The sequence below is a fragment of the Bos grunniens genome, chromosome 10 (genome assembly GCF_055505025.1).
Source record: "Bos grunniens cultivar Pamir isolate PY7600 chromosome 10, Bosgru_T2T1.0, whole genome shotgun sequence".
NCBI lineage: Eukaryota > Metazoa > Chordata > Mammalia > Artiodactyla > Bovidae > Bos > Bos grunniens.
The window spans coordinates 83,471,089-83,483,649 of NC_141174.1; the positions used below are offsets into that span (position 1 = coordinate 83,471,089).

Sequence of the window (12,561 nt, forward strand, 5' to 3'; positions counted from 1 at the left end):
GTAAAATGATTGTGCAATTACAAAAAGTTTCCCTAGAATGATTAAAAATGAGTTCATATGTTTTCATTTCTGAGACTTTTCTGGCATTTTATATCTTTTGCAAAAGTAATGGGTTTTTTGCTTCTTTCCATGGAGAAATCTTACTGGTAAGTAATAACTGAGTAATTTGATTATATCAAACCATCTGAAACCTTTTCTTTAAACTTTTGCCACATTTAAGCACTCCAATATCTTTTATTGATGAATGTGGTAATCGCAGCTTACCTTTACCATATTCAGTGAAGAATTCTTGAGTAAAATTTGAAAGTAACAAGTACAAGTAATTTTCTGAGTTTGTAATTAAAACTCCTGTTTCCTTTGCACATACTGTTTTATAAAGATTGTATTTTAAATGAGCAAAAGAACATTGTTTAGTATCTAAAGTTTTCTGGGTACATTTTGAACATCAAGAGAGTTGAGCTTCTTAGTGCCCTGGTAAGACACTAAAATTAGGATGATCTATTTAGTATTTAGAATTATGGTTTAACTTCATTGATCAGGTTTTCCATTTTGAGTTACTATGTCCTTCTAATGTATATTGTCACTTCTCTGCTCCACAACTTTTTTTACAACTCTTTATTGTGTATAATAAGAAGTCTTGGTTCACTGTTTTAACCTACAAGAACTTTCACAGCCCAGGTATCTGACCTCAACTCTACTTATCTTTAATGTCAGCAAATTGAATGATTGAATGACTTACTATCTTTGTAGTGTATGTATGGCAGTTGGCTGCTGACAAAAATCACCATTATATGTGCATGTTAGATTTTACTCAAGAACAAATGAAATCATTAATCTGGTGATCCTATGTACCTTTATTTCAGTATACTGGCTGTGTTCTTACCCTGGTCATTAGAGATCCCTAACCTAAGGATCTCATTTTCTTGATTTGCGTGAAGAAAAAAAAGGAACTGTGACTTGTTGCATTTCCCAAAGCAATTTAATGCTTATAAATTTCCTAATTCCTAATTTGTGGACTTTCTTTCTTTCTTTCTTTTTTAAATTTTATTTTATTTTTAAACTTTACAATATTGTATTAGTTTTGCCAAATATCGAAATGAATCCGCCACAGGAACACATGGACTTTCTTTCTTTCCTTTTTTTTTTTTGACTGCTGTGAGTGGCTTGTGGGACCTTAATTCCCCGACTAGGGACTGAACCTGGGCCACCACAGTGAAAGTGCCATATCCTAACCACTGGACCACCAGGGAATTCCCAAGTTTGTGTTTCTTTGTACTGCTTTCAATTTTGGATGTCTGAGGTGATCTGTATGGGCTTCTGTTTTTATACATTAGTTGAAATAGTCTGATATTTTGGTTTAAGATTAATCATTCTGGGTTCAAGCAGCTAACTGAATTTAGGGATTCATGGAAAGACAGTCTAATTTCGTAAAGATGTGTGTATAAGCTCATTTATGAGACCCTTCTTCACAGAGAAATTGATCACACTAGCTTGATTCTTTTCCTTTGCATACAATAAAGAAAGATATTTGGCACTGAAGTAATGTTATCAGGATAAAACCAGCTAGTAGCCTTAACAGGAGATCCTTCCAGTTCATATTTGTTGTATTGGTGAGTTTATTTTAGACATATTTTAGAGAAAATTGGTGAGAAGATGGAGAGGATAGAAAAACAGATAATTAGAAAATCAAATGAGTCATGAAATTATTAGCTTGTATATACTGAGTAGAGGTTTTTGGACCTTACCTATGGAATATTCCTAATTAGTGAGTCATAAATATAAGAGTGGAACAACCAATTTGGTGGTGATATAGGACTAAGAATTGAGGTAGTCTTTGGCTCAGACGGTAAAGCGTCTGTCTGCAATGCAGGAGACCTGGGTTTGATCCCTGGGTTGGGAAGATCCCCTGGAGAAGGAAATGGCAGCCCACTCCAGTATTCTTGCCTGGAAAATCCCATGGAGGGCGGAGCCTCATAGGCTACTACTGTCCATGGGGTCACAAAGAGTCAGATACGACTAAGTGACTTCACTTGTAAAACAAGGAAACGCAAATATAAATCTGTTTTTAGCTGTGTACATTTTCCTTGAGTGAGAGATAAAGGCTTCATTACCTTCCCACTAGTAATGGATAAAGGTTCCAATTTCTCCACATCCTTGTTGTTTTGTTATTGCCTGTCTTAATGGGATTAAAGTAGTATCTCCTGTAGCGTTGGTTTGTATTTCCCTAATAATCATGTTCAGCATCTTTTTATGTGCTCATTGGTGATTTGTGTATCTTTTTTGATGATACATATATCTTGTTTCAGCAAATGTCTACTTTGCCCATAAAATTTTTCTTATATATATTCTTCTTTCCATATGTATAAATATAATTGACTTAAACAAAACCATACCATGCAGTAGTACTTTTAGATTTGATAATATATGCAGACAATTTTTTATGCCATTAAATAACTATTCTATGACATGATTTTTAATGACCTTATAGACTCCCATTGGTGTGGTTATGACATGATTTCTTCATTTATTTCCAATTGTTGGCTATTTAGGTTGTTTCTAATTTTTTGGTATTCATGAAAATTTTTATAGATAAAGTTTTTCATGTTTGATTATTTTCTGTCGTTCTTCATTAGAAACTTGACCGGGAGGATAGAACAAAGCTATTAAAAGATTTTGAAGATATTGTCCTGGCTATCTAAAAAGTGGTATAATTTAAGTAAAGAACTAATGGGAAAATAAATATTTTAAGGTTATATCCCATTTTTAAATAGTTTCAAAAAGAGTACAAAGGAAATACAGTTTTTAGAGTTCTATGTACTCTTCATTCAGTTTTCCTTAAAAGAATCTTATATAGTAGTAGTACATTATCAAAACCAGGAAAATTACATTGTTTCATTAATATTAACTAGACTATAGTTTTCACCATTTAAAATAAATCTGTGTTTGTATATATGTAGTTTCTTTGCAATTTTATCTCCTTGGTGGCTCAGTCATAAAGAATCCACCTGCCAACGCAGAAAACACGGGTTCAATCCCTGGGTCGGGAAGATGCCCTAGATAAGGAGATAGCAACCCACTCCAGTATTCTTGCCTGGCAAATCCCATGACAGAGGAGCCTGGTGGGCTACAGTCCATGGGGTCCCAAAAGAGTCAGACACCAGTTAGTGACTAAACAACAGCAACATAGATTTGTGTAACCAGCACCACAGTCAGCATGCAGAACTCTTTCATCATCATAAAAGAATTAATTCATACTGCTTATTTTTATTCTTCTTTTTCTTCATGTCCCTTTCCTGTCTCTGGCAACCACTAACCTGTTCTTTTCTATAGTTTTATTGTTTTGATAATGTTATATACATCAAATTTTATGGTATGAAACTGTCCTCTGCCTTCTTAGGTTCAGTGGCTATAGGCCTGTAAATTAAACTAATGAAAGATAGTTAACAGGGAAAAAAGCAAACAGTTTTTATTTCTATTTTACGTACATTGAATATTCTCAGAAAAGAAGTGAAACTCAAAGAAGTGGTTACACTTGGGCTAATATATACTTTTTTTTTTCTTTTTTCTTTTTCTCTTTTTTTTTTTTACTTGGGTGAGGCCCCCCTGAGGGGGTTTTTCTGCAAGGAGCAGGCTCTGTATAGTATATTGTATATTCTTTAAAAGCTCCTTTGTTTAAAAGAAAACTTTTTTATCTTTTTCAACCTTAGGCAATGTTCTGGGAGGCTTTGGATGTAAACTGGAGAATTCCTAGGCCCTGGGAGGTGCAAGCGGAGGTGGGGTAGTCGCCTTAAATCAGAAATTGTTGGATAAATTTTTAAGGTTTGTGTAGAGGGAGAGGGGGCTCGCCAGGGCGCCCGGCCGCAGCGTCCTGTAAGCCCTCTCAGTCCTCTGGAGGTAGAGCACAGTCTCCCTCCTTTTCTTCGTCAATGGCAGAAAATATGATCTGCGCAGAAGGTGGAGACCTACTACCATCTACCGCTATAGCCTCTCTCATAGGCTATCCAACAGCCTCATGATGGGGGTCCAGAACATTTTTAATCATATTTATAGGATAAGTTTTTAGTTGTTTTTTACCTTCACCCAGGTATCTAAATTAACAGTACCCTCTTTAACAGTTTCAAGATTACTTTTTTTTTTTTTAAACTTTACAATATTGTATTGGTTTTGCCAAATATTGAAATGAATCCGCCACAGGTATACATGTGTTCCCCATCCTGAACCCTCCTCCCTCCTCCCTCCCCATACCATCCCTCTGGGTCGTCCCAGTGCACCAGCCCCAAGCATCCAGTATCGTGCATCGAACCTGGACTGGCGACTCGTTCCATATATGATATTATACATATTTCAATGCCATTCTCCCAAATCATCCCACCCTCTCCCTCTGCCACAGAGTCCAAAAGACTGTTCTATACATCAGTGTCTCTTTTGCTGTGGGATTTTGGACCTGAAACAAAGACAGAAGACATGACAGTATCTTATAATATGTTATATTATTTACTGATTGTTGAATGGTATGGTTAGCTATATGGTGTGCTCATCATGTACTTTTGAATGTGAATATGGTAGAATCCTAGAAATATTTGGTTCTGGGAGACTAAAGATCAGCCCAAATTGATCAGTAATCTCTTTGATAAAACCATTTTCTGCTGGTTTAGTATTTTTTCTAAATTTTAACTTTCATGTTTAAAGCTTTGTTTTACTTTTAAAAGAAATTTCTGGAATGTTAGGGATGTCTCAATTAAGAAAATTGTACTATATTTAATTTTTACAGTGAAACATTTGATTTTGCCTGGAATGGCAGAACTGGGATTCGCCAGAGTAAACTATCAAGTAACACCTCCTTGCTTGATAAAGATGGGATATTCGCTAATTCAGCTAGCAGCAAACTCTTGGAGAGAGCCCATGGGATTCTCACGTTAGTATTGATCAACAATATCGCTTGCCTTTTTTTATAACTGATTTAAATTTTCTGGCTAAAAAAGAAGAGAGGTAATTGTGAAGCATTATTTTCATGAGTGGAATTTTAAGTGAAACAAGATTGAAAAGTAGTCAGAATTTAGAACTGTGACAGTCTCATATATTATACAGCTGGTATTTGTTTATTTGTTTTCATCTTACTAGGAGGTCATGACTGAATATACTTATGGAAATGATTCTTTATTGCTGTTTTACAGACTCTACACCCAGAGAGAGCAAATACTGTTAGCTTTTTTTTAGGATTCCTAGTTTTTAACTGCAATTGCCCTTTAATTCTGGCAGTCTTAACAAGTTGGGCAGGTAAATCTCTTACAAAATGGTGAATGGGACCACATACGGTTGACCATTCAACACTGCATGGGTTAGAGGTGCCAACCTTCTACACAATGGAAAATTCGTGTGTTTCTTATAGTCAGCCCTCCATATCCACTGCTCCTCAGTATCTGTGATTCCACATCCACAGATTCAGCCAATGTCAGATCAAGTAGTACTGTTGTAGTTCATGTTGAAAGAATTCCATGTGTAACTGGACCCTTACAGTCTAAACTTGTGTTGTTCAAGGGGCACCTGTATGGTGATACATAATACTTGCTAAAACCTGCTGTTTCTCCTTACCTGATGTAGAACTGGTTTCAGGATATAGATATTAACCACGCATGGTGGACCAGTAAAAAGTTCTTACCTACCCATATCAATATATTTAAAACACTTCCAAAGCATATTTTTTGACCGTTAGCTAGAAGTGTGACTGGATTATATTTCTTAATCCCTAAGTCATCTCTTAACAGTGTTAATAGGCTCAGTTTATATGTCATGCTACATTCCAGAATTTTGAATAAACGCATTTAATCCTCACAGCAACTCTGTGAGGTTGATAGTATTATCATTTTTACTTTGTCTTACATTATCATTTTTACACTGTTACATAATGAAACCAAATTTTAAAGAGATTAAAATCATACCTTGGTAGGTGATAGAGCTCAGATTCAACAAGCCCAGGTCTTCCTGATTCCCCAGCCCATGTTCATAAGCACTGGGTTTTATTCCTTTTTTGTAGCCATTAAAGAAAAAAAAAAGGTTTGATCGAAGTGTGATACTGAATTATGAATAAGGAATAAAAGAGCAGAGCAGAATTTATAGTTTCTGAAAATGGAAGATCATAAGTCTTAGTGAAAAGTACATTTTAATAATTCATGAAATTAGGCATCTTTTTAAGTTTAAAATGACAGAAACAAAGCCTCTGTAGGTTAAGAATGCAGAGCCCTGTTAGGGTCCAAAAGAAAATGAAACTTGAACTTTGAATCTACATTATGTTACTGATATCAAGCTCAGTCTGTTTGTACCTGTATTATGGAGCAGGCATGTCTTTACTTTGCTTATCCTTCCTTCCCAAAGGTGCCTGCTTAGTTGAATTAGACAGTGTTTTCATTTAAAGGACCTATAACTTGGAAGTGGGTATATAATGTTCTTTTTGTAGAGAACTTGAAATTCATCTTTCCGATGTTGTTTTTTTTTTCCTTCTAATGTAAGATTTGTCTCTATAGGAGAAACAAAAATTTCAAATCCAAACCGGGGCTTCCAAAGGTGAGTATTATGAAAATATTTTTTCCTCTGTGCCTCACTTCATGATTTTTTTTTAATTATTCATGCAAACAATCTTTAGAAATCATAAACAAGAAATATCTTATTTGTACCCAAAATACAGATTGTGTATGTTCAGTTAAAACCATTTTAGAAATAATGCTGGATGTTACTATGAAATGGCAAAGCTTAATGCTGGTGAATATTTGTGATGTATCTCACTTTCTAGTGTTTGAAAAGCTTCTGAATATAGATGTAAATTTTTGTTGAGTAATTGCCTCTGCATAGATTATTTTCATTTCTTCTTAAATCAGGTTAAGGAGACATTCTGAATTTTATCTAATTAAAAATTTTTAAATTTTATCTGATTTAAAAATAATTTCTGTCATCATCATTAACATTAGTTAGCCTGGTTTTTCTGTAAAGGTCCAGTTAGACTTGGCAGGCTCATCTGGTCTGGGTTATAACTACTTGGCTCTGCTGTCATAGCACAAATGCAGGTGTAGACAGTATGTAACTGAATGACTGTGACTGTATTCCAATAAAACTTTATTTATGGATACTGAAACTTGAATTTCATGTAAGTTTTTTCAACCATAGAAATCTTATAAAAACAATGGGCATAATTTGACCCAGGACTTGTAATTTGCTTACTCTAATCTGCTTGCCAAAATGTTTATTAGATTTACTAAAGAACAGTCTTAGAGTTTTTCTGTCTCTTGTGCCCTTCCAAAGAGTCCTGTCATTAACTTTGTTAATGAACATAATTCAAAAATTTTAAAAGAACTGAAAAAGGGCTGTTTATTCTCAAAATTCTCGAGTTTAAGAAACAAGAAAATGAATCTGTAGTTTTTCCTTCTACTTGAGTCGCCTTATATTTCCTAATAAAATTGAATGCATTGCTGATGTGGTTTGTGGTAGTGGAAAATGTGTTTTAAACCACAAAGAAAATTTACTGAGTGGTTTGTGATTATGTTCTTATCATGAAAATTTTTATGTAGAGAGGAGAGGAGACCATACCTGTTCTTTGTCAAATATTTGTTATTGTTCATTTGTCTTTCTTTTTTTTCCTTCACTGTCTCATTAGCCTTTTAGTATTTTGAATGCCACCTGTGGATCTAGTGTTTGCCCTGTTCTTTTCATTCTCTTCAGATGGATGACTTATTTTTTAAATTGAACTATTGATTTAAAATGTATTAATTTCTGCTGTACAGCAGAGTGACTCCTTGTATCTATATATACACTGTTTTGTAACTTCTTAAACTTCATATGATAGTCAACAAGAATATGTTAGATACATCTGAAGTCAATAATGCCATTCAGTTATCAATCACAGGAATCCCATCCGTTTCTCAATTTTTAAAAATTAAATATAGCTAATTTTTTGTTTATTTTAGTGTCTTGTGTATTCTTTTTTTTAATATAAATTTATTTATTTTAATTGGAGGCTAATTACTTGACAATATGGTATTGGTTTTGCCATACAGTGACATGAATCCACCACAGGTATACATGTCTTGTGTATTCAAGTACATATATTTAATATTAGAGAGGCAACATAGTCTATGAGAGTATAGACCTTGGAGTAAAACTGACTTACATTCAAATGATGGATCTGTTGTTACTTGCTCTCTGATCTTTGGAGTAAATTCTCTAACTTGTCTTAACTTCTGTCTCTTCATTTGTGATGTGGGGGATAATATACGTTAGGATGAAATATATATATTTGGTATGTGCATGATTATTGTTGTTGTTGCTAAGTCGTGTCCAACTCTTTTGTGACCCCGTGAACTGTAGTGTACCAGGCTCCTCTGTCCATGGGTTTTCCCAGGCAAGAATCCTGGAGTGGAAAAAAAAAAAAAGAATCCTGGAGTAGGTTGCCATTTCCTACTCCAGAGGATCTTCCTGGCCCAGGGATCAAACCTCTGTCTCCTGCATTGGCAGCATGTGTTCACCACTGAGCCACCAGGGCAGCCCATGTGCATGATTAGTATTCAGTAAATAATTATTTTCTTCATATTTTCTACCAAAATGTTAGAGTTGAATTTGTGGCTTATATGTGTACATACATATATGTATAATGTGTAGTTTGATTAGTAACCTCACTCTTCATCTTAGATTCCTACCCTTATTTAAATATACCTTATTTTTTCTAATTATGCTTAGTGAATGTTTTGCTTGTTTCTTGCAGTCCAGTTCAAACCAAGACAAAATAAATTTTTATATTTATAAAATTAAATTAGCAGATCCTAGATCCTCATTGACCATGGTCATTTCTGACTAAGTTCTTTCTGTTGCATTAAGTTAGTTTTATATGTGGTGTGGAAGGCAGCAGCAGCAATGCAAATAACCTAAACTTTTTTTCCTTTTTGCTCTTTTGTGAAATCTGAAACTGCTTTCTTACCTTGAGTGTGAATCATTGATGTACATATTCCTACAACTTTTATTGCTACTGGAAATAAGATTCAGTTACTTGTATTAAGGGCACCTCTAGCATCTCATTTTATTGATAAAGGCAGGATTTAGAATGCTTTTTTTTTTTTACCATTCTGAATAAACACAGGCAAATATTAAACACATGTTACCTCCAACAGCCCTTAGCCCTCTGTTAATATAGTTCTGTTTGGATAGTACTTTTTTCTTCTAGAGAGTACTTTCCCTCTCATACCTTGAAACCTTCAATCACTTCTATTAAATATATCTTTACAATTTGATCTGCCTTTAAATTTCCAGTCTTTTACCCGCAGTTCCACTGTTGTACATTTCTACTGTGACATCCTGCTCATATCTCAGACTTATGCCCTAAGAGATTTTGCTGTGTTCCTGCCCTACGGAATTTTGTAGTCACTCAGGCTCAAACCTTGAAGATAAGTTTATTATCCATTTTAGTTCTCTTTAACAGCATGAGCAATATCTTCTTAATATTTGTATCTACAGCACCTTGCACAGATCAGATCAGATCAGTCGCTCAGTCGTGTCCGACTCTTTGCGACCCCAGGAATCGCAGCACGCCAGGCCTCCCTGTCCATCACCAACTCCTGGAGTTCACTGAGACTCACGTCCATCGAGTCAGTGATGCCATCCAGCCATCTCACCCTCTGTCGTCCCCTTTTCCTCTTGCCTGCAATCCCTCCCAGCATCAGAATCTTTTCCAATGAGTCAACTCTTCGCATGAGGTGGCCAAAGTACTGGAGTTTCAGCTTTAGCATCATTCCTTCCAAAGAAATCCCAGGGCTGATCTCCTTCAGAATGGACAGGTTGGATCTCCTTGGAGTCCAGGGGACTCTCAAGAGTCTTCTCCAACACCACAGTCCAAAAGCATCAATTCTTCGGCGCTCAGCCTTCTTCACAGTCCAACTCTCATATCCATACATGACCACAGGGAAAACCATAGCCTTGACTAGACTAACCTTTGTTGGCAAAGTAATGTCTCTGCTTTTGAATATGCTGTCCAGGTTGGTCATAACTTTCCTTCCAAGGAGTAAGCGTCTTTTAATTTCATGGCTGCAATCACCATCTGCAGTGATTTTGGAGCCCATAAAAATAAAGTCTGACACTGTTTCCACTCTTTCCCCATCTATTTCCCATGAAGTGATGGGACCGGATGCCATGATCTTCGTTTTCTGAATGTTGAGCTTTAAGCCAACTTTTTCACTCTCCACTTTCACTTTCATCAAGAGGCTTTTTAGTTCCTCTTCACTTTCTGCCATAAGAGTGGTATCATCTGCATATCTGAGGTTATTGATATTTCTCCCGGCAATCTTGATTCCAGCTTGTGTTTCTTCCAGTCCAGCGTTTCTCATGATGTACTCTGCATATAAGTTAATACACAGGGTGACAATATACAGCCTTGATGTACTCCTTTTCCTATTTGGAACCAGTCTGTTGTTCCATGTCCAGTTCTGACTGTTGCTTCCTGACCTGCATACAGATTTCTCAAGAGGCAGGTCAGGTGGTCTGGTATTCCCATCTCTTTCAGAATTTTCCACAGTTTCTTGTGATCCACACAGTCAAAGGCTTTGGCATAGTCAATAAAGCAGAAATAGATGTTTTTCTGGAACTCTCTCGCTTTTTCCATGATCCAGCGGATGTTGGCAATTTGATCTCTGGTTCCTCTGCCTTTTCTAAAACCAGCTTGAACATCAGGAAGTTCACGGTTCATATATTGCTGAAGCCTGGCTTGGAGAATTTTGAGCATTACTTTACTAGCATGTGAGATGAGTGCAATTGTGTGGTAGTTTGAGCATTCTTTGGCATTGCCTTTCTTTGGGATTGGAATGAAAACTACCCTTTTCCAGTCCTGTGGCCACTGCTGAGTTTTCCAAATGTGCTGGCATATTGAGTGCAGCACTTTCACAGCATCATCTTTTAGGATTTGGAATAGCTCAACTGGAATTCCATCACCTCCACTAGCTTTGTTCGTAGTGATGCTTTGTAAGGCCCACCTGACTTCACATTCCAGGATGTCTGGCTCTAGGTCAGTGATCACACCATCGTGATTATCTGGGTCGTGAAGATCTTTTTTGTACAGTTCTTCTGTGTATTCTTGCCATCTCTTCTTAATATCTTCTGCTTCTGTTAGGTCCATACCATGCACAGCAGGCAGTAAATAATTGTTTAAAAAAGAATGAATTGACTAATCTGAATAAACTAAACAATGAAGATGGAGTTAAGAAAGGAATAAAGTAGATAATGAACAGAACACCTAAGAAAGGAATTAAATCCGTTATCTGTTTTCTGCTAGATCTTGGACCTGCACTTCAGTCCTTGTCACATCATGCTGGGCTATTGAAACTGTCCCTTAACTGGTTTTATCTCTTTCTTGGCTTCTTTCCTCCTGTCCACTGCCTTGTTCTGCTCTGCCTTATATCTCCATTCTTCCTTGCACTGTTTTATCTTCATAAATCGGAGTAACCCTGAGATTATCATTTATTTTTTTTAATGTCCTTATAGTCTGTTTCCTTGTACTTAAATGCGATGTATTCTGCCCACTTAGAACAGAACCAGATCTGTAGTAATCATTGAATATTTCTTGATAGATCTAATCATGATGAGTTTCATGGGCATAAGTCTGAGGAAACACTGTTGAAAAATCATTACTTGTTAACCATTCTTTCGTTCATCCAGCTAATATTTATTAAGTTTGCAGAACCAGGGGCTTCCCTGGTGGCTCAGACGGTAAAGAATCTGCCTGCAATGCGGGAGATTGACCCAACCCTGGGTTCAGTCCCTGGGTTGGGAAGATCCCCTGGAGGAGGGCATGGCAACCCACTCCAGTATGCTTGCCTGGAGCATCTCTATGGACAGCAGAGCCTAGTGGGCTACAATCTGTGGGGTTGCAAAGAGTCAGACACGACTGAGCAACTGAGCACGGCACATGCAGAACCAGACACTTTTTAGATGTTGTTCGTGCAGGGATAGACAGTCTAGTCCAAGAACTCTTGCTCTCTTGTAGTGATTCTTTCAGAGAAAGAGAAAAACAATAAAAGATGTAGATGATATTATATGCAAAGAGGAAGATGAAATGACATACTATTAGCATACAGGTGGGCTGCTTTTGGGGTATGCAACTAATAACTTTATGAAAAAGTTTGGGTATTTAAGCTATAAGTTGAATACTAAGAAAAATCAACCCGTGTAAAGGTCTAATATTCCAAATGAAAAAATTGGGAAAGATCCGCAGATAAGAATGAATGTGGATTTTTTGTTTTGGGTTTTTTTGTTTGTTCGGCTTTTCAGTTAAATTCCATGAAGGGAAGCATTTCAACTTAAGTAAAAGCTTTGAAAATTCAACACACACATACCATTATATATTTATGTAAATATTATTATTGTTTTGTGTGACTTTTTTTGGTCAAGAGTATTTGCAGATATTTCTCCATGTCAGAATATAGGTTTATAGTATTTTTAGGTCTGTACACTGTTCAGTTGTGTGGATGAACTTCATGAAAAAAGTTTCGTGTAATTCGTTATCTCTAGTCAGAATTTTTCACTATATTTTTG

General features: G+C 36.1%; 1 protein-coding gene across 39 annotated transcripts in view; it reads left to right on the forward strand.

Annotated features, from left to right (window-relative positions):
- MYO9A (myosin IXA) overlaps window positions 1-12,561 on the forward strand; it is a 257,518-nt gene that overhangs the window by 155,828 nt on the left and 89,129 nt on the right. For all 39 annotated transcript variants that reach the window (XM_086322710.1, XM_086322713.1, XM_086322730.1 and 36 more), the window contains 2 exons: window positions 4,772-4,915; window positions 6,522-6,561. In XM_086322710.1, the coding sequence (XP_086178836.1) occupies window positions 4,772-4,915; window positions 6,522-6,561 (184 nt within the window). The remainder of the gene's footprint in view (window positions 1-4,771; window positions 4,916-6,521; window positions 6,562-12,561) is intronic.